The 23,063-nt window shown below is 44.8% G+C and overlaps 1 protein-coding gene across 6 annotated transcripts in view; it reads left to right on the plus strand.

The window, feature by feature from the left end:
• The window catches only part of FGF13 (fibroblast growth factor 13), a 493,670-nt gene that overhangs the window by 403,725 nt on the left and 66,882 nt on the right, over window positions 1-23,063 (plus strand). Inside the window, exon 1 of one of the 6 annotated variants that reach the window (XM_047716162.1) lies at window positions 21,909-22,795. The exons of the other annotated variants lie outside the window; for them this stretch is intronic. Within the exon in view, the coding sequence (XP_047572118.1) occupies window positions 22,609-22,795 (187 nt within the window). The 5' untranslated portion in view covers window positions 21,909-22,608. Of the gene's footprint in view, window positions 1-21,908; window positions 22,796-23,063 lie in introns of those variants that run through there. 6 annotated transcript variants of the gene reach the window in all.

Genomic DNA, 23,063 nt, shown 5'->3' on the forward strand with positions numbered 1-23,063 from the left:
CACTTAAGATTCATTCTCGGGAAGGTTGAACAAATTTGAATTTCATATGAAAGCTTTCTTTATGTGCTTCAGTAACTCTTTCCCTTTATGTAAGAGAAAATCTTCTTGTTGGAGAAATCTACAGATCGCCCCAGCAGCCGTGGGACCTGAACCAGCACCAGGGGGCCCCACTGAAGGCTACTGCTTCCTGGGCCTCATTAATGAGAGTGCTCTGCATATTTCCCAGAGAGAACGTTGGTGTTGCAGTTATCCCTTTCTTCCAGAAATTTGACACTGAGTAAAATTTGCCTTCATCTCCCACTGGAAAGCCTCTGAGTTAAAAAACAAAACAAAACAAAACAAAGCATGAATCTCATTCTTGCTAAGAGGAGTGGACAGAACACAGAGGAGTGGACCGAACACAGATTACAGAGACAGACATTAGCGCTCCTTGGCTCTATGATGTTGGACAAAGTACTTGGTCTTTCTGAGTATACCTTTCTACCTTTGTAAAAATGGAGGTAAGCATAATGCCTTCCTTGCAGGGTTATCATGAGAATTGGAGATAAGGTTTGTAATCATATGGCACTCAGTAGGCACTTAGCAAGCTCGAGTTATTATTATGGCAACAAGGTATAGTGTTAAAAGCAGGGATTCTGGAACCAGACTGGTCAAGTCCAAATCCTGCCTCTGCTATGTACTAGTCACCACTTAGGCAGGTTGCTCAACCTCCCTAGCCCTCAATTTTATCATCCAAAAATGAGAGATAATTATAGCACCCACCTCATCAGTAGGATTGAATTAATTAATACATGCAAAGGGCCAGTGTTCGGTGCATACAGTAAGTGCAATGTACATAATTTGCTATGATTCTCTTCCATTCCTGACAGCTCAGACCAGGGCGGGCTCAGGAGATGGGAAACCGTGGGAGGTGTCAACTACTATCAGTCACTTCTGTTGGTCTACAGCAGATGTGGGAGGTTCTGGCTGATTTTGTCAAGATAGGTGTGCAGATAAAGCTGGCTTTAATAACATATAGCCACAAGATGAAGACGGGAAATTGCAACAGCCACTTATTGTGTGTGTACCATATGCCAAATTCATGCTGGGCTCTTTATAAAATGAACTCATTTAGTTCTCACCATCACCCTAGGAGCTGGGTACCATAGTTATTTTCATCTTACAGTTGAGGAAGCTGCGGAACAGAGAGGTACTTGGCTTTCTAAGGTCACACATCTAATGTGCTATGGAATCAAGTTTTCTGGTTGCAGAGCCCATGCTGCTAGACATTCGGCCACTCGGCCCACTGTCTTCTGCATTAAGCGGAGGGCCTGCCCCTTTCTTCCTGACTTTTGCAATTCGACAGAACAACTGAATATGGTAGACAAAAATTCTGTGACTACGTGATAAATTCCTGCAACCATTGTTTTCGGGTTAGTTGTGGATTAATGAAATTCAAAGAGGTTTTGTATGCACAGGTCTCTTATTTTATAGATGAGGGAATAGAAGCCTGAAGTATAGACAGAGTTTTCCTAAAGTCCCAGGGTTCATTAGTAGGAGAACTGAGACTCGAACCCAGGATTCTTGTTTCCATCATTCTGGGATGTGTGTGTGTGTGTCTGTGTGTGTGTCTGTGTGTGTGTGTGTTTTAAGTAAACTCTATCCCCAACATGGAACTCAAAATCTTGACTCCAAGATCAAGAGTGGCGTGCTCCACTGACTGAGGCAGCCAGGCACCTGTCAAAGCTATGGTTTGAAAAGTGGAAATGACAGATTACCTTGGACACAACTAAATACCATTTCTAGTTACCATGTGGGAACCCATAACAAAAGTTACCTTACCGCAATGCCAAGTCCTTACTTCTGCAAATGCAAAGTCATGCTTTGTCCATTGCTAATAATATCAATATTTTTGCAGAGAGGAGAAAAGGAGCCTCAAGCTTCCTGGGCATGTCAAAGCAAGTATCAGTGGAAATGTGTGCCAAAATACCCTTAGTTAGGGAAGAAGCCATTATAGTATCAATATTCTCTGCCCTAAATGGCATCTCCTTTGCTGCAATCGCAAACACCATCTGCAGCCACCTCCTCTAAAGAGGTAAAGACTTGAAATTCATAATTCCTGGAGCTGGCAGTCTTCACGCTAAGAAATTTCACGGTACAGCTTAGGAAGAACAAGAGTGCAGTTTCTTTCTTTTTTTTTCTGCCCAGGTGATTCTTTATCCAAGCATTTATTTCATTTTTTATTAATATATAATGTATTACTTATTTCAGGGGTACAGGTCAGTGAATCATCAGTCTTACACAATTCACAGCACTCACCATAGCACACACCCTCCCCAGTGTCCATCACCCAGTCACCCTCTCCCTCCCCGCCAACCCCCAGCAACTCTCAGTTTGTTTCGTGAGATTAAGAGTGTCTTATGCTTTGTCTCCCTCCCTGGTTCCATCTTGTTTCATTTTTTCCCCTCTCTTCCCCCCATGACCTCCCACTTTGCCTCTCAAATTCCTCATATCAGGGAGATCATATGATAATTGTCTTTCTCTGACTGACTTATTTCGCTCAGCATAATGCCCTCTAGTTCCATCCACGTCATTGCAAATGGCAAGATTTCATTTCTTTTGATGGCTGCATAGTATTCCATTGTATATATATACCACTTCTTCTTTATCCATTCATCTGTTGATGGACATCTAGGCTCTTTTCATAGTTTGGCTATTGTGGACATTGCTGCTGCAAACACTGGGATGCAGGTGCCCCTTAGGATCACTGCATTTGTATCCTTAGGGTAAATATCCACTAATGCAATTGTTGTGTCGTAGGGTCGCTCTATTTTCAACTTTTTGAGGGACCGCCATACTGTTTTCCAGAGTGTCTAAGGAACAGTTTCTGATTCAGTAAGACCCAAGGAGCTATCCCTGACCTGTGTTAACATCTTGTGCTCCGGTAGTTGGATTCTAGGAGCTCTATCTCCTGGTGAATAACCATATCATGGGCTTTGCTAGTTATTATTTGTTGCTTTGCTGGTAGCGGTGACAGAGGGTGTGGTGCCTCCCCCTCCAGACTCAGCAGTAATCTTTTCGCTGTCCTGTTGGTACATTTGGTAACATTTGTGGGTTGGTACATTGGTAACATTTGTGGGTTCAAGAGGGCCCCCTTAGCTCAGGAAATTATAAAATCAGAAAAAAATGCATGAAAAGAGGTCTCGTTTTTGACACATCTTTTCTAACCCCATCAAATTCTATTCCTTATTTCCCCATAGTTTGGGTTAAATAGAAACTCTTCTGACTCAGAGACCTCTGAGATGTTTTCTAAATCAAGGCAAGAAACAAACCAAACCTCAAGTTGCAAAACATATTGAACTATTACTCACAAGATAGATAAACCAAAGCCAGCCATGATGTGTAAGACGAATGAAACTTAAGCTGTTTTTTGATCAAATTTAAAATTGGGGGAATAATTTTAGATTTACAGAAAAGTTGCAAAGATAGTACAGAAAGTTCCCATATATGCTTCATCTGGTTGTGCCCAGCATCAACATCTTAAATCACAATGGTACACTTGTCAAAACTAAGAAACCAACACTGGCAAATTATTGTCCAACCCCAGACTTAATTTGAATTTCACTAATTTTTCCACTAATGTTCTTGTTCCCTTCCAGGGTCCCGTCCAGGATATCATATCATGTGTAATTGTCACATCTTATTCTTCTCTTTTCTGGGACAGTCTCTGGGTGTTTTGTTTTTTGGCTCAGACTGTTTTGACAGTAATTCCACATAACTCATGTGTCCCAAAGAGAAGACCATTAACTATTCTAGCAACTCATCTAGTTTATAAATTCTGATCTGAATTTGTAAGGACCGTGCTTAAAAGTTCTGCCTTAACACATTGTGACCAACCCCAGCCCCTGAAACCCTGTAAGTACTCTTGGCCAACTTTTGAATTGCTATTGAGACTCCATCAGGGGGGTACTTTCTCTTACTTAGCATGGTTCACATGCTTAGCTTTTTCTAACCAACAGATTTCTCCAGTGGTCTTTGTGTTGGGGTTTTGACAGAGGGTCCATAATGATTCAGATCATTCACTTAATGCAAGAATCTCTTCTGTAACATCTGATTAGGTCTTTACCAGGGCTTTGTGAGCCCCAATTCCCTATGTGGACACTTCCAATGACAGGGCCTTGATCGCCTCCCAAAATAATGTATTCTATCCATTTTGGGACAATCCCCATTGTTAGATATGGCTTCGTCAGAGTGAGCCCTAATCTGTTCCCCTGCAGCTTATCTTCCTTGGCCCTGTTTCTGTCCTCTAGAGAATTGAGATATTGGATAGAAAGTGAGCTCCATCTCCAAGTCCCACTCTAGTGGTGTGGAAGGAGTCAGACATATTTGGGTGGTCCAGCTTTGTTCAGATAGTATTCCTTGATGTGTCTGAATCTGAGCATATGACTCAACCTCTCTTCTCCTGGCCTCGTAGGATTACTGTGAAAACAAAATAAAATGACACCTGTGAAAGCACCTAACACACTGCCAGGCACGGAGAAGACTTTGTAAATGATGGTTGGTTGGGATGTTCAACTCCTGAAAACCAGGATGAAACGTTCCATTTTTGTTGTTTTATATTATAATATTCTTTGCTCTTCCTTGCAGCAGTGAATTCTAACTTCCCCTTCTCATTAGCTAATTTCCTAAAAGATTTAATTTTATTTGTCTGTTCACCGTTTTCCCCCCCTCAAGGTTTAATTAAGCTGTTACTGAACAGAACTGAAGTGTTAAATAACCTGAGAGGATCAGTTCCTAACATTCTTGAATCCCATACATCGCCAACACGTGAGATTAGTCATGCAAGCAGATGGGAGGGATTACCAAGTGCCCCTGCTAATCAGCAGAATATGCAAATTAGGCCCCAGCCCGTGGCATTGATTTAAATCTCCATGGCAACACCAGGGTTAGCTATATACATGTGAAGAAGTGATTTGAATGCTATAGAGCATGATAGAAATCACTGCAATGAGCGTTGAGGGGGAAAAGACTGAGAAGTGTTCCCACTTTTTGATGGAATTCATGGAAGGAACTTTCTAGAAGTTTAGTACTGTCTTTAGTTTCCCTGAGCCTGCACTACTGGAATGTTAATTGGCAATGATGTAAACAACAGAAAGCAAAATATATAATCCATCTATTTGACTGAACAACTATAAATTAGGAATATTTGCATGTCTGCATGTGGCGGGTTTATCTGGATTGGTAGCCCAGGTCCGCCACTCACTAGCTGTATGACCTTAGGCAAACTTTTAACCTCAGTATACTTCATTGTCCTCATCTATAACTTGGAGATAATAATAGTTCCTACCTCATGAGATTGTGGTGAGAATTAAATAAGTAAACGTATGTAAAATGTTTAAAACAGTGCCTGGTCCAGAGTAAATGCTCAAACAGTGTTGGCTGCTGTGATTATCATGATTATTATTCCTGCTAGTTGGTCATGATTCTTGAATAGAGACTATGTTTCCATTTTATATCCTGTAAAGAAACTACAGGACAAGAAAGGTTATATTTTCCATTTTCTAATTTTGTTTGTGCTAGGGAAGAGACTCGGAAATGTCAGCTGGGGAGAGGCTTTATAGGTATTATCATTCTCAATTTCAGTAAAACACTGAGGAAAATGGTAACGGTGAGTCTGGGTGAGGCACAGGAGGCAAGTAAAGCCACAGGATTATTTAAACTCTCATCAAAATCTGGGAGCAGGTGGATGTCTATAAAACACGATGTGATCAAAACTGAATGAGTTTACCTCCGAAACCGAGTCACCTCTTGATCTAGTTGGCTTTTTAATATTTATGTAGCTCTGCAGAAGGAGCCCCAGCCCCTGCCCTATCATGGACCAATTTTCTTTGTGGTCTCAGCTCATTTCACCTTGTCTGTCTGTTGCTTGATTAGCTTTCTAGTCCAAGCAGGATAATTGCAGTGACTCAAGTTTGGCTTTAATTTTTAGTGTTTATATTTGATGGGAGAATATTCTAATAGATACCAGGATACTTGCTTTGTGATGTCAAAATTGTAGCTGCTTTTTTTTTTTTTTTTAACGCAAACAAAACTCCTGTGGATCACCACCCAGTGGTTCAAAAGCTTCTGGAGACAGCCTAATGGGACCTTGGGTTTGAAACCCTTCTGGCTGTCTCTAGCGTCTGACTCGTCTTTCTTCATGCTGATAACCTTTTCTTGGCTTCCCGATCTTATTTTCCTGTACATTTTTTTGTAGGCAACCGCAATCCCTCTTTGGAATGAGGAAGGGGCTAAACTGATCAATAAATAAATTAGTTTTGTGATGGAAGGCAAACCATGACCTCTCAGTGAGAAATGGTTTTCTTGTCTGTAGAATGTGTCTAGTTGAAACCCATTCTGGCTACCTCACCGGTAGATCAAATAAGATGCAGATCAAATAAGACAATGGTTGTTATAAAAGTACTCTGTCAAACCTTAAATTGTTATAGACTTCTAAAGAATTATTTTATTGACCCAAATAGGGGCCAATCTCATTACTAACCTGTTTAACTTTCCCTTTCACAAGGATCCAGTAGCTCCCTGTTCCTAGTTCAATGACTGAATGACATAGTTCTATTTATAATTAAAACACGGCCACCCTCCACCATGAGTTGCGCAAGAACCTACTTTTTCAAAATAGACCTGTCCTTCATTTCATTGCTCTAGGTGCCTACCCTCTGCATTCTAAATGGAGAAGGAAGAGTTAGCGAATTCATTTAGCCATGAAACTATTGTTTTTTGAGTCCCTACTCTGTCTAGATGTGGGGATCCAGAGATGAAGTCCCAGTCCCTGTCTCAGGGAGTTCTCTGTTTGGTGGGCGTGACAGACAAGTTGACAGAAATAAATAGTATAAATGCCATAATAACTATATGCATAGGATCCTACAGAGCAGAGAAAACTCTCTTTACATGGGGATTGTTAGGGAAGGTTTCCCAGAGGAGATGATGCCAGAGATAAATCCTGAAGGGTTTGCCGAGGAGGAGGGAGTGGAGTTTTCAAAGATACAGCAGTTGGAGTGGCTAGTCGGCTGGAGGGGGTTGTTTTGGGGAAGGTAAGTACTTTGCTATGCCTGAAATACAGTGTGTCTGAGGCAGGAAGTAAGGGTGACAAGGAAGTCTGGGGACAGATTGTGGAGGGCTTCTACGTGGAGAGCCACTGAGACTTGTTAACAACATGATCAGATTTGTCTGTTAGAATTGTAGCAGTGAGCAAAGTAGTCTGGTCACCAGCCACAGAGGAGGCTGTAGTGAAATTCAGGCAAGAAATGAAATAGGCATAGGTGCAAATTTTAACAATCGGAATTTAGAAACAATATTAAGAAAGTGGAACTTGCACTACTCACTTATTCCTTGGATGTGAGGTTGTGGAAGGAAGACTTCAGGATAATGTTCAAATCTCTATCTTGGGTGAGATGGTGAATGAATCCAGAAAGGAGCATGATAGAAGAAAAAAAAAACTTAGTAGCCATATGAAATAAAAGAAGAAGAATCAATTTGGGGAGATGAGTTCAACTTTGGATTTATTGAGTTTGAGGTCTTGAGTGCCATTTGGGTAAAAGTATCCATATATAGACTTCAGAGGAGCTGTGTGAGCCAATGAAAGAGTAGGGGAAGAAAAAGTTTCCTATGCCCTCTTAGAGTCCCTGCCTGGATCTGAAACTTAGACAAACAAAAGACAAACTAACAAGAGAAAAACAAAAAATTTCATACAAGTTTCACATGACATAGGAGTCTTCAAAAGGAAATGAAGACCTGAACAATTAGACCTGAGTATTTTTATACTAGGTTTGATGAAGACTGGGCAGTCAGGTAGAACTACGATATGCCAAATAGTATGAAGTAAATGTAGTAAACCAGGGGAAACTTAGCAAGCCCTGTCAGTATTCTTTCTGGCGTTGCTTGTCTTTGGAGATATGATGCTTTTTTCCTGCAGGTACAAAGAGGTCACTTTTCACATGAGGGGTTTATGGCCTGTATCAGGGGAGAAGGGAGGAGGGAAGATCACAGTGACCTTTCTGCTTCCGCTGTTTTCTCAAATTCCTTTAGCTTTAAATATTCAATATGCCAAAGTGCCATATTTGGGGGTAGCATGGTCTGAACCACATCACGAGCACTGGAGATTTTTAGAGCTGTTACAGTAGAAAAAATAGTGATTTCCTGCACTATTCACAAGGCTAGGTCATTATCATATTTCAAGAGTCCACAAATGTCATCCCCTTCTAGAGACCTTCCTTGTTCACTGCTAAATGCCTGTAACTCAGCCTGGCACAGAACAAATGCTCAAAGAACATTTGTTGAATGGATGAATGAAGAATAAATACTTAGAAAGAGAAGAATAGGGAAGAAAATTAGAGGACATAGGCCAGAATCCTAAGGAACTCAAGTTGTCAGTAAGAGGAAAAGAAAACCGAGAAGGCACAAAGGCAGGAGGAAAATCAGGAGAATGTGGTCTGGGAGAAGTCTATGGAAAAGTGTCCAAAATTGGAAGGGGAGGTGAACCATGCATGAGAGACTATGGACTCTGAAAAACAATCTGAGGGTTTTGAAGGGGCGGGGGGTGGGAGGTTGGGGGAACCAGGTGGTGGGTATTAGAGAGGGCACAGATTGCATGGAGCACTGGGTGTGGTGCAAAAACAATGAATACTGTTACGCTGAAAATAAAAAATTAAAAACAAAACAAAAAAAACCATAATGGCCAATAGTATGCAATACGGCTGAAAGGTTGTGGGAGGTAATGACTGAGAAGCCATCATCAGTTGTGACAATAAGGCTTTTGATCATCTTAGTAAAAGCAATTTTAGTGTCATGGTGGAAGTAAGTCGAATAGGGACTTCTAGTCAATGCATTGAATTAAGGTATGGCAGGAACCCCTAACCTTCCATAAAGACATAGAAATAGTGGATAAAATACTATCTTAAGTCTGACAATACACACAAAAAAATAAAAAACAAAAAAGGGAAATTTCCTGGTCATAGAGACAAGGCGGCAGTTTAAAGCTGAAGCAAAGTGTCACAGTTGGAACTGAATGGCCATCAAGAGTATCAGAAATGTATGTACGCCCTGGGGCTTAAGGTGAAGTCACAGCCCTGACACTGAACCCTTAGCTTCCTCTATAAAGTGAGGAGCCAGGACATCCTGTCCAGTTGGTGATACATTAGGACTCAAGGCCTAGGGTCACAGAATATAAGCAGAGTGTTCATTCTGGGCCTAGAGGACAAGAAATTGGAATCCCACATCTTAATTTGTATTAAAAAGCTGGGAAATTAAAAACTGACGTTCATCCAGTGGAATCCATAGCGTGCTGGCAGAGAAAGAACATGGAGCGGTAGAAGTAGATAACTCTGCTATCCAGGGCTCACGCAGGACTTCTACAGAAAACAGCTCTCACGCTAAAGGTGAGTCCACAGTCAAGTGGACAGAGCAAGAAGAGAAATCAACCACTGCAGAGAGGGTCAGCAGCAACAATAAGGAGAGTAATCCAGGTTCCAGAAAAGTTGTATAATAAGGCAGTCTAAAAGAGACTTTAACTTAAGTACCTTCAAAACATTCAGTAACATAAAGGAAGGTCTAGAATCCATAAGGTATGAACCACACGTCATGAAAAGAATAGCAGACATATTAGAAAAGATAAAAAAAAACATTGTAAGAATTATGTATATATATGCACATGTGTGCATGTATGTATATAATTTCTAACATGTCATATATATTATCATGTAATCAGTAATATATTAATGTATTGTATCACATTGATTGGTTTGTGGATGTTGAATGAACCTTGCAGCCCAAGAATAAATGCCACTTGGTCATGGTGAATAATCCTTTTAATGTACTGTTGGATCCTATTAGCTAGTATCTTGGTGAGAATTTTTGCATCTGTGTTCATCAAGGATATTGGTCTGTAATTCTCCTTTTAGATAGGGTCTTTGTCTGGTTTCAGGATCAGGTAATGTTGGCCTCATAAAAGGAGTTTGGAAGTTTTCCTTCCATTTCTATTTTTTGGAACAGTTTCGGGAGAATAGGTATTAGTTCTTCTTTAAATGCTTGGTAGAATTCCCCTGGGAAGCCGTCTGGCCCTGGGCTCTTGTTTTTTGGGAGATTTTTTGATGACTGCTTCAATATAATCAATAATATTGTATATGTGTGTCTGTCGATGAAATCAAACAAAATCAAACAATAGACTAAGCTCAGAGTGGGGATAAGTGAAGCACCCAGATTCTACACAGAGAGATGAAGAGAAGGAACTGGGGAAGAGAAGTAAGGACCCATGAGGAAAGAATGAAGTCTCACATCTATCTAACAGAAGTTTCAGAAGAATATTAGAGAGAGCTTTAAGGACAGGCAGTAGATGAAGAGTTAGCAGTAAACTCCTAGAATGGAAGAAAAATAATTGAACAATGGAAGGCATACAACTGAAGAGGCATACGATGAGTAGGAATATTTTTAATGTTTTTTTTTTTAAAGATTTTATTTATTTATTTGACAGAGAGAGATCACAAGTAGACAGAGAGGCAGGCAGAGAGAGAGGAGGGAGCAGGCTCCCTGCTGAGCAGAGAGCCCGACGCGGGACTTGATCCCAGGACCCTGAGATCATGACCTGAGCCGAAGGCAGCGGCTTAACCCACTGAGCCACCAGGCGCCCTATTTTTAATGTTTTAAGTATATTTAAATACCAAGCAAATACTATCTGTCCATCTCAAAAGGGATATTGAAATCTATGTAGAGGAATTACTAGGAATATATATACACATACACACACATACATATAATTATAATAAAATCAGAGTGGGTGGCAAATGGAAGTAAGGAAATGGGGTTGTTGGTAAAGACTTTCAAGAATCTTGGCTGTGAAGAGAAGGAAAAATTGAACCGGAGCTAAATGAGCATGTCTGACTAGTTAATTTCTGCCATGAGACACTCACATGCGCACACATTCATAGAACCAGTGCTACAAAACAGCAGGGAACTTTCATTTTTATTTATTTATTTATTTATTTTTATTATGTTATGTTAGTTACCATACAGTACATCATTAGTTTTTGATGTCATGTTCCATGATTCATTGTTTATGTATAACACCCAGTGCTCTGTGCGATCCCTGCCCTCCTTAATACCCATCACTGGGCCATCCCATCCCCTCTGAAACCCTCGGTGTGTTTCTCGGAGTCCATATTTTAAACTGAGGTGTTCTCCAAAGCTCTTCCTTCCTCAAAGCTACTCCCGCAGCCTTTTCTGCCATTTAAAATGTCACCCTTAGAGGCACCCTTTTGTTAGTATAATTGTGCCTCCATAAAATCCCCATCAGAATGAACCCATTGGGGGTAAAGGGGAGAGGTCATGTGGAGATACTGGAACTTATCCCAGCTCTGATGAGAGTATCCGATCAACTATCTGTCATCTTGGAAAGCACTGACCCGGGGATGGGATATAGGAAAGGACAATTTTAATGAAGAAGAATTAGGACAGCCTGGATCCTAGGGTTTTATGTGGAAAAGCAGGTTCCTGTGGGGCCCCACAAGGACCGTGGGCATCTGGGCTGAGGCGCTGGCTTTACAGCATTACCAGAGGCCTGCCTGGAGTGTGTGTACACAGTGTGTTGGTTTGGTTATTTTTTTAATGTAGGTGATATAAATATTATATTAGTTTCAGGTAAACGACATAGTGATTCAACAGTTACTTACATTATAAAATGCTCACCATGATAAGGGTAATTAGCATCAGTCACCACATAAAGTTATTACAGTATAATTGACTAGATTTCCTATGCTGTACTTTTCATCCCTGTGACCTATTTATTTTATAATTGCAAGTTTGTATCTCTTAATTCCCTTTTCCTTTTACATCCATTCCCCTAACCCCCTCCCTTCTGGCAACTACCAATTTGTTCTCTGTATTTTTGAGTCTGCTTTTGTTGGTTGGTTGGTTGGTTGGTTGGTTGGTTGGTTGGTTTTAGATTTCACTTATGAGTGAAATCATTTGGTGCTTGTCTTCTCTGACTGATTTTACTCAGGATAATACCATCTAGGTCCATCCATGTTGTCTCAAATGGCGCTATTTCATTCTTTTTACGGCTTAGTAATAATCCAGTGTGTGTGTGTGTGTGTGTGTGTGTGTGTGTGTGTGTGTGGCGTCTTCTTTACCCATTCATCCATTGATGGATACTCGGGTTGCTTCCATGTCTTGGCCATTGAATGTGGTGCGGCAGTGAACATAGTGGCACATATATCTTTTCAAATTAGTGTTCCTCTTTCATTGGTAAATACCCAGAAGTGGAATTACTTTATTGTATGGTATTTCTGTTTACAACTTTTTTGGGAACATCCGTACTGTTTTCTTCTGTGCCAGCTTACATTTCCACCAATAGTGCACAAGTTTTCCATTCTCTCCACATCCTTGCCCACGCTTGTTATTTCTTATCTTTTTGATACTAGCCATTGTGACAGGATCACAATGGTTTGGATCTGCATCTCCCTGATGATGAGTGATGCTGAGCATCTTTTCGCATATCTGTTGGCATCTGTACATCTTCTTTAGAAAAATGTCTATTCAGGTCTTCTGCCCACCTTTTAATTGTATTATTCGTTTTGGTTTGGTTCTTCTTACAGTGAAATAAGGCACTGTTGTTTCCCTAAACAATTCTTTAAAGTATATGTTTTTTCAGACCAAAGGATACTAAGATTCAGACAGAGCAAGCAGGTGTGGGTTTTTTAGTGGCCGGAAGAGGAATGTAGTAAGTAGGAAGATTCTTCAAATACGTTTTCAGTATATTCAAATAACAACCAAATCCTAGTTGTCCCTCTCCAATCGGAACTACTAGGATTTTCTGGCTTGGACAGTCATTTTTCTATCATCTTTAATTCCTTTGTTAGGTTCAAATTTTATCACCACCATAATGAAATTATTTAATAACTGCCCACATGCAAATATCTGGTCCCTAAGTTCACCCCAGTCATTGCAGGAGATGGCTTGCCTCACTGTGGCATACATGCCAATTGAATTTTCATTTTGTTTGGCATCTTTCCAAAGGGATTACTTCTACTAAACCTCTGCCCATGGCGGTTGTAAATCAGTAAACTACTATACACTTGAACATCACCAGTCACATTATGTACTGAACACAATCAGTGGGAAAGGGAAGACAATTGGTTTACAAACATGAAATAAACAACTCACGAATGTCCATCAGAATATCCACATAGTACATCTTATCTCTCCCAATCCCCAAAATGCTTCAGGGCCACACCAGTAATCAATATTTCCCAGAAAAGTAGTTTCCTGGAGAACGGTTGAGATAAGAGATCCACTTGTTGCCGAGTGATTTATAGTGGATTTAAAGTGATTTAAAGTGGCGTAAAAATGCAAGGTTTTGTAAGTTCTCAGCTGAGGGAAAGTCATATGGCCTGCTAAGAATTTAGCATCAAGAGTAATTTTTAGCCAGGTTGGAAGTCTGGCTTTATCCAATTTTGTTCCCCAACTTTCTAGCTCTTTCTCGTCCTCCAAAATTCATCTTCGGTGAGATGATTTGGTGGCAGTGGTGGTGGTGGTGGTTCTTTCTGAAGCGGTGCCCAGTTCCCGTGCCCCCTACCCACAGAGTTAGCTGTGCCTTTTTTTTTTTTTTTAGTGCCCCACCCACTTTGGACATTTGGCGCCATCTTACACTGCTCAATCACACATGTGGTTTAGTTATTTTATTTCCTTTCTTCATCCTCCGCTTGCAGCCAGGGGGCAGTGATGGAGGGGGGCAGGAGAGCAGTTTCAGGGACATGGGATATGAAGTCAGAATGCATGGATTTGAGTCCCTTAGCTCTATGTCTTACTACTTGCATGAACTCATTAACCTCTCTTTTGCCTCAGCTTCTTCATCTGTAAAATGGGGGTAAGTTGTAAGTATTAAGTGAGTAAAGCAGGATAAAGTACTTACTGCCGGCGATAGAGGTAGTGCTTAATAAATAAATTATAGCTCATGTGTACCTTTGCATCCTTTAGGTTTTAACTCAGTGCACAGCAGAGAGTTCTCCGTAAATTTTGAATGAATGAATGAACAGCGTAGCCTCAGAAAAACTCATTTACTTCTCTTGCCTCATGTCTCTTTGCTAAAATGAGATTGTTAATTGAGCATCAAGGTCCCTGTTATGAAATCAGGTTCTCAAATTGCTCGAGGTCTTCGGTGGTGGCAGGAGAAGTTATTAAACAATTTCAATCTGTTGATTATACTTACAGCTGCTTGTCAGAAGGGACAAGCCAGAGCAAATCAGTCCGAATGGATACCAGAGAAATCCTCGAGCTCAAAACCATAGTCCTGGGCTTCAGACCATGTAACTGAATACACTGTGTGCAATATTTTTCACTCTTTGGCTGAACTCAAGCTTCCCATAGCTGAAAGCAGATGGCACGAAATATCTTATGGTGTGGAGAGCCAGTTTTCTGGGTATGAAAAGAACCAAGCAAACTGGAGTGCTTAAACTTCCTGCTTCTGCTAAGGAGTGATGAAGATAAAGTACCAAGTGTCCCTGGGGTCTCCTCACACTCCAAAACCCCAGATTATATGACTCTGACCAGGTTCTGGTGTTAAAGGACTCCCTGGGCTGAGAAACCCAGAAGGATATAAAGCAGTGATTTATAGTCATTTAATTTTAGTGAGAAAGGGGGCAATGTTTTCTTAAAATGTCACTCTAAGAAGTTATTGTTCAAAGCGCACAGACTAGGCTGTGTACAGATCATATCTCTTGTTTGCTTCAAAATTCACTTTTGTTTTTTAAAAAAAGAAAACACATAACTGAGTTGAAAGTCATGCTAGATTCCATCTTCTCCCAGTGCCCAAGCCAAGAGATAGCCATATCCAGGCATCACTGATCAGGAAGCCAAATTCCAGACTCAGTGCCAAGGAAGAAAAAGTCATATGTAAAGGGCTTGACTTGTACACATAGACTGTATTGACGGAGGATCTTTAGTTGAAATCCTGGCACTGCCACCGATGGACACGGCAGGAGATCATTGACGGATCTATCTCTTCGTTTCTCTAGACTTCGCTTTCCTCATCTGTAAAATGGCAATGCCTACCTTATAGGTTGTTAGAAGGATGAAAGAAAATAGCATAACAGCACTGAAGTTCCTTGTTCAATTATAACTACAGCATTTATTGACTGTTCTCTCCATTTGAAACCCCAGTTTCGCCCCCCCCCCAAAAAAAAAGAAGAAGAAGAAAAGAAAAAAGAAAGCAGAGTATGGAGTTTGAGACCACCTAGGACTTCTGCAGAGTTCTCAGATGAATTGTGGACCTGTCCTTCATCCCCTCCTTCGAATCTAGAGGATACCTTTCCTTCCAAATTCAGCTGGTTTCCAGCCCATATCCTGGTCAGTGTCTGAAAAGAAGTATGTTAGGCCTGCTAATCCTGAGAGAGCCCTGAAATAGTTTCCCATTACCTCTCTGCTTCTTTAAAAAATGGCAAATCTCGGTAGGAAACTGGTGGAAACACCGCCACTGGCAAATAGGAAATCAGTCCAGAGTTCCTTATGCTGGTCGCGGATCCCGCCCCCATATGCTACGTAATACTGAACATTAGATCATTTGCAAACACTGCATTCCCTTCTTCAGATCTTGACTTTAGGTTACCTTCCTCCAGAAATCCTATTTCCTGAAATAGCTTAGATCCAGAAAAATTACCGATTGCCTGCTTTTGCCTCAAATCCTCACGTCATCCCTCCCCCCAGCTTTTCATTTAGATTATTTGGTTCACTGGGCAAGAAATGAACCCAGTGTTACAGATACTTTGCCTCTGAGTCTTGCACATTTCTAGTCTGCCATAAATGTTTCGTCATAGAAACACTTCATTTATGTCTGTTAGCCACCAGTCAATTCACAAAATAGCAATTGTTCCTTCAAAATCTTTGAATATTATTGAAGAAAAATGAAGAGATCTCAGAGAATCTGGGGCTTTTGTTGGCTCTGGATGCTCTGTTAGCACTGAGGCAACTCGTTTGGTTAAGAATAAATTTACTATTATCTGCAAAGTATTTCCTACCCCTTGGATGACAAACTTTATGAAATGATTGTGACTGCCTTGACTCACATGATCCAAGTTCACTCAGTATGATCTTCCAAAGACAAAGGTACTATCTCATACCCTTGAGTTCAGCACCTTGAACTTTCTCAATAATGGTTGTTGGTGCCCCCTTTCCAGGGACCACTTCTTGGTTGTAGCCCATGGCTGTATTAATCGTCGTGCAGTCTGAATGACAGAATGAGAGCCGAGACGGGAATCAACTCACATACCCACTGAGATAGAGAACGTTTCTGTTGTACTGATAAAACTTCCATAGGAGGGGTGCCCGGGTGGCTCAGTGGGTTAAAGCCTCTGCTTTTGGCTCAGGTCATGATCCCAGGGTTCTGGGATCGAGCTCCACATGGGGCTCTCTGCTCAGCGGGGAGCCTGCTTCCCTTCCTCTCTCTCTGCCTTCCTCTCTGCCTACTTGCGATCTCTATCAAATAAATAAATTAAAAAAACAAAACAACAACAAAAAATTTCCATAGGAGAATCAGCACTCAATAATGTTTTTTAAAGTTTGTATCTATTTATTTATTTGAGAGAGAGAGAGAAAGCACACTCGAGCTGGAGTGGGGGAGCAGAGGGGTGGGAGAGAGAAGCAGACTCCACGCTGAGTGTGGAGCCATATTCCAGCCTCAACCCGGGGACCTTGAGATCACAACCTGAGCGGAAACCAAGAGCCAGCCGTTCAACCGACTGAGCCACCCAGGCTGAGCCCTCAATTATGGTTTCTTTTTTTTTTTTTTTAAAGATTTTATTTATTTATTTGACAGAGAGAGATCACAAGTAGACAGAGAGGCAGGCAGAGAGAGAGAGAGAGAGAGAGGGAAGCAGGCTCCCTGCTGAGCAGAGAGCCCGACGCGGGACTCGATCCCAGGACCCTGAGATCATGACCTGAGCCGAAGGCAGTGGCTTAACCCACTGAGCCACCCAGGCGCCCCTCAATTATGGTTTCTAACAGCCCTTACTGAAAAAGACGTTTTACTTGTACAAAACTTAAATCCCCACATACTGAAGCTTCAGCTCATTTCCTTGTGTTCTCTTTTTATGATAAAGGGAGAGACCTCCACCCCAGCAATCCTATACTTCTCTCCAGGTTTTCTTGATTAAATGACCAAGCAGGTAATCAGAGGCCTTGAACTCTTGATGCTGCAGCTGCTATGGCTAATTAAATGGCAAATAGCTGAATTCATAGATATGATTAATAAATACCATCAGGGTGCTCTATGGTTTTAATGTTCATAAATTATGACTGAACAATAAAATTTTTATATGGGTTATAGGATTTTTCTTAAGGATCAGAATTAATCAGTGTGTCCCCCATTGATTTTATTTGTTTATTTGCTTTTATTTTTTTAAGATTTTATTTATTTGAGAGACAGAGTGAGCGAGAGAGAGAGAGAGAGAGAGCGTGAGAGCAAGCACGTGAGTAGAGGCAGAGGGAAAAGCAGACTCCCCTCTGAGCAGGGAATTCAAGAGGAGACTCGATCCCAGAACCCTAGGATCACGACCAGGGCTGAAGGCAGACGCTCAAACGGCTGAGCCACCCAGGTGCCCTCTTTATTTGCTTTTAAGTATAAAGCAGAGGTAGCTTCAGGAAACTCTGTAACTGAAGTATTTAGAGAATGATCCCAGACAGAGGACACAGTGGGGACCAAGCCACCATCCTGGTGCAGTGCAAATCAGGAGAGCCGATCCATTTCTAGAAAAGTGGTTCTGGAGACCTTTATTTCTGAAGCATAATTCCCCCAAATGATCTGACTAGGAGAGACTCTTTGCCAGCTGATTAATGTGTCAGGTACAGTAGTCACTCTTTCTGTCCCTGGAATTCCAGTGGGACATTGACAGGATTTCTTTAAATTGTGTTTTTCTTCCTGCTTGGAGTTAAGTGGCGAGAACCTTGGCTAATGGCTTTTCTCTAATCTCCTCATTTGTATTTCTGTCCAGTCGTTTCTCTGGGCTTTTGTACATAATTAGGTGGACACGAAGGGTTGGCACTTGCTGCCCAGTCTCTTAAATGCCGCCTCTGCTGCCCTACCCGGTGAATGGTGAGATCCCCGCGTTGCTTGACCTTGGTGCACTAGAACCTGTCTCCCTTTCCTCCGTTTGAGCTCATCATCAGTCCTTGCCCTGGTAACTAACTGGTCACTGAGGGGTTCTGAGGGACCGCTGAAGTGAAGGCGGAGAGCTAACTGGCAAGTGGCTCCAATTATGTTTATCTTCACGAATGATGGGTGTTTGAAATCTCTCATTTGCAGAGTTTCAGAAAGACAGCCAACTCCTTCCTGCTCAGAAGGTACTAAGGCTGCTCCTGATTAGGCTGTCTGAGTTCTCTCATTTTTACTCATCACAGTCACATCTGTTTGGGTTTCTGTCTCTCTCCTGGAGATGCCTCTTGAGAGCAGATCCCCCCAGCTTCTTTACAGAGGCTTGCCAAAAGAGATTGGCAGAGAACGACCAGCATTCTATAATCTGATAACTCAAATAACTCCCCCTGAAAAGAACGCTAAAACCTGGTTCTCCAGTGAACCCGTGAGGAACGGAGCCAAAGAGACTTGTGGTAGTTCTCTCCAGAGGCCAATTTAGGGTTTCTGTTCTGGTGGCGTGAGAGGGGAATGGGGAGGGGTGGGGAGGATGAGGAGGGGAAGAATAAGAGGGAGCAGGGACAGGGGCGTATACCAAGAAATCGTAGGCTTCAGAGGCAGAAAAACTTTAGGGAAGATCTCATCCAGAGATTTTCAAGCGTTTTGGTTTTAGCAATGGAATCGTTCTTGCTGTTTTTCTAAATGAGAAATCATAAAAGGGTGCCTGGGTGGCTCTGTGGGTTGGGCATCCGACTCTTGGTTTCAGCTCAGGTCACGATCTCAGGGTCCTGGGATGGAGCCCCAAGTCCTTGGGTTCCATCCGCGCCTAGTAGGGAGTCTGCTTGAGATTCTCTTCCTCTCCCTCTGCCCTGCGCCCAGCTTGTGCACTCTCTCTCTCTCTTTCTCAAATAAATGAATAGGTCTTAAAAAAAAGAAAGAAAGAAAGAAAGAAAGAAATCATACTGTGAGCCCAGGTATATAAAATAGATGAAAGCAGAGGTGCTGTTGTTGAAACACATGTGAGGGAACGTATATCCCCTCCACCCACTCTCAGGGCTCTGCAGAATACGATTTGAAAGCCATTAAGATTGTCTGAAGGATGACGTTAAGGATGGGAAAACTGTAGCCCCAGCAGAAGAAATGACATACCCAAGGTCACATAGCCGATTAGCAGCAGAGACAGGATTAAAAACGCATGCCTCCTGTCACCCAGACTAGAAGTCTGTGTGAATGGGGCCACAGAAAGCAGCTAAGGGTGCTTTCCTCCTGAACATGATTAAGAAGAGAGCTTGGTGGGCAGTGCAGTGGGAAGAGGAGGTCCAGGAGGAACAAAGGGGAGTGGACCCACCAGCGCAGAGCGAATGGGAGCCCTGGGATTAAGCAGGGTACAGTGTGAACTGGTAGGAAGAAAGCAAGACAGGAGAAAAAGACACTGTGGAAATAAGTGTGGAAAGAAAGTTCTTCACTCTCCCCCTCAGATGCCATCCTACTGGTGGAGTGGTAGTAAGACAGAAAGGAAAGGCAGAATATCCTTCTCTAGGGTGGCCTGTGGCTCTTTCTTTCATTCCGCCTTCCTAAGGTGAGTGGGGTTTGGGCACAGTTCTCGGAGAATTTGAGACTTACATTCATCCTTCTCTGAGTTGACAAGCACCTGTGAAATACATACGGGAGTTAGGAAAGGATGAGAAATCTCCACTAACTAATGGCTAAGCCGATTGGATAGTATGATTGCATAGTATGGACCCAAAGTCAAATGGCTGTCCTTCGCCTTCCCCCTGGATGAATCCCCCTCCAGCCACAGGCCTCTGGGAGTTCTCTTAAGCCAGGAGACAGGAAAATTCTTGCAGTCTATGGGCAGACAGGTCCCAGAGCGTTAGAGGCCCAGGGGCTCAGTGGAAGGTAACAGCATGCCGAGAGGGAGCAGAAGCCTCTTAAGGTCCATTCCACACCCCAAATATTTGGCCCTGGTCACATCGTCTTCTGAGGCCTCTTTTGGTGAGATTATTTCCCTTCATGGTAACTGGAATTTGAATCCCATTCATTCCGAGCCAGGAAACATCCTGTTCCTCTTAAGAAGCAATGTAAATCAGTCACTCGTCAATTATTTTCAACAAACTGTTTATTGAACACAATCTATATGACAGGAGCTGTGCCAGCAGATGGGAATGTAGTGCTGACTGAGACCCAGTTCAGATTCTCAAGGCGTTCGAAGTCCAACGGGAGCCAACCAGGGTTTTTCCCTAATGAATCAATGTCTCAAGTGGCTGCTTGAATTGGCTTGAGATGCTGAAACTCTCTTGCACCCCGTCCTCCGTGAGCTTTTGGGAAAGCCAAAAACAGAGGAGTCGACTAACCTGCAGAAAATTGCAGACCGTTAGAATGACGACTCTCCTGCAACCCTCCACCTCCGTCCCTGCAACCTTCACCCAAGCCTGTCTTTGCAGACCGCTATCAGAGCTTCTGATAGGGCCACAGACATTTCAAGACTGGGGACAAGTGGAAGGGGGAGGTGGCAGCTGTTTCCCCTCTGGAGCAGGGAAATCTCCAGAAGGGTCAGGTGATACAGCTCTGATGGGCTAAGAAGGCTGCACGAGTTACCTAGTTGGGAGCTCAGGCAAGAAAAGAAGGACAGGGGTCTGGGCATTTGGTTCTGTGTCTGTATCAATTTGGAAAAGATCTGGGAAAGGGGGAAGGGAGAGGTCCAGTAAGGAGTGTAGTGGCAGCCCCCAGACAGAGCAGCCCTACTCTTGGCAGCTTCCTTTCTGGCGTTAGAAATCGAGTAAAAGAGTAGTGCCCCTTTGAAGATGGGGTTGTGGATGGATCATTCTCTTTGTTGCATTTTTGACCTCGAAACTCCTCTTTCTTCTCCAGGTTAAAATATAGAACAGGGAAAGGACAGAACCTGTGAATAGAGAGAGGCGAACAAAAAGCCAGATTTGATTCCCGAATTGGAGGGAGAGAGGCTGCCTGATCTGGAGGAGCAGGGAAAAAAGAAAGAAAAAAGTTAGGAGATCGGAGATGGGGCCAGGGCTTCAATAACGAGGTTCGGCGCCGCGTTTCCCCAGCACCGCTTTCTGTACACCACCCAAGCTCTCAAAGCAATGATTTGGGGCGGGAGGAAAAGCGGGATTCGGACCGCACATCTTGGCCTGTAATGGAAAGTCAGCGAAAACCGCTGGGTGGCAGCGTGGTGTGCGGGCGCAGCTCTGCAGTGCCCGCCGCCGCCGCCGCGAGGGCTGAACCCGTCTGCGAGCCCTGGCCTCTCTCCCGGAGGGCTGCAAGTGTCGCCGCGCGAAATGCCTCCGCGGGTGTATGTGTGTTGGGGGGAGGGGGCTGTTGTGAGTCGCAGACCGGGGCGGGGGCGCGGGGGTCTGGCGAACTTCCCAGGGGCGCCAGCCCGGGGCAGTGTGGCCCACTAAGAGTCCAACGCTAACGAAACAGCCGCCCCCCCTACCGCCCCCCACCTCCAGGCAACCCCCGGCTCCCCCGGCCCCACGACCTCCTCCCGGGGCCCCCTGCATCCCGGCCTCCCCCCGCATGCTCCGCTCTGGAAGAGGAGGGCAGGGAGCCGCGGGCGGTGGGGCAGCGCCGGAGCCCCTACAGGTGTTCGGCGGCGCGGCCCGCCGGGGCCTCGGGGGGCGGGGCGGCGGGGAGCCCGCGGGCTGGGCTCCGGGAGGGAGGGGCCGCCGGGGGAGGGGGGCCTCGGGGAGGCCGCGGCGCGCTTCCGGAGGGTGCCTGCGGCGACCGGATTGCTATGCAGAGCCTGTGCCGCGCCCAGAGCAGCCGCCGCCGCCGCCGCCGCCGCCGCCGCCGCCACCGCCGCCGAGATGCGAGGCCGTTACCTGTTTGATCCCCGTCGGCCAGCCGGCGCGGGCCAACTTTTCCCGATCGTCAGGCCCCGAAGTTGCAAGGACTAGTCCGAGGCTCGGAGGGGCCAGGGCGAGGGCGCGCTCCCCCGCGCGCTGCCTCCTCCCCCCCCCTCCCGCCGCCCGCGCTCGCGGCCTCTCTCCCGCCCGCGCCGCTCCCTCCGCCCGCCTCCCCGCTCCGGCCCCCTCCGCGCGGCACAGGGCGGGGGGTGCCGCCAAACTCCGACCCGAGCCACTTGGACTCGCACAGTGTCCTCGGGGCGCAGAGGCCGAGCGCACGCAGCCGCGCCGCGCTGCCTCCGCCGCCAGTCTCGCCGCGATCCCGGCCCGGGGCTGTGGCGTCGGCTCGGACCCAGGCCGCCCGCCCGCCCGCGCGGGAGCCGGACCCCCGCCGCAGGAGCCCGGACGGCATGCTGAGCCCCCTCCTTGGCTGACGGGCCGAGCGCCGAGAAGCCCGGGCGAGCGCCGGCCGGGGAGACGAGGGCGGCCGCGGCGCGAGACCGAGCGGACGCGCCGCGGAGGAGCGGGAGGCGGAGGCGAAGGCAAAGCCGGAGAGGGGCCGCCAAAGAAGTGGTGGTGGTGGGCGTCGTGGCCATGGCGGCGGCTATCGCCAGCTCGCTGATCCGTCAGAAGAGACAAGCCCGCGAGCGCGAGAAATCCAACGCCTGCAAGTGTGTCAGCAGCCCCAGCAAAGGCAAGACCAGCTGCGACAAAAACAAGTTAAACGTCTTTTCCCGGGTCAAACTCTTCGGCTCCAAGAAGAGGCGCAGAAGGAGACCAGGTTGGAAGGGGCGCTTGGCCGGCTTGGGCTGGGGTGGGTTGGGGTTCCCCCCCATACTTTACGAGTGTGGAGGGGGCTGGAGAGCGTGTATGTAAGCGTAGGTGAGTTTGTCGGGGGCCCATCTGGTGCGGATGCGGCCACCTAGCCGGTGTGCGTGCGTGGGAAGCGATGGCTTTCTCGCCGCGTTCGTAGCGGTAACTGGCTTGCTGCATTGCAACTGCCGTGGGACAGGCGCAGAGCCCGGAGCCAGAGCCGGCGGGGGGGCGCG

The sequence above is a fragment of the Lutra lutra genome, chromosome X, assembly GCF_902655055.1.
Source record: "Lutra lutra chromosome X, mLutLut1.2, whole genome shotgun sequence".
Taxonomy (NCBI): Eukaryota; Metazoa; Chordata; class Mammalia; order Carnivora; family Mustelidae; genus Lutra; species Lutra lutra.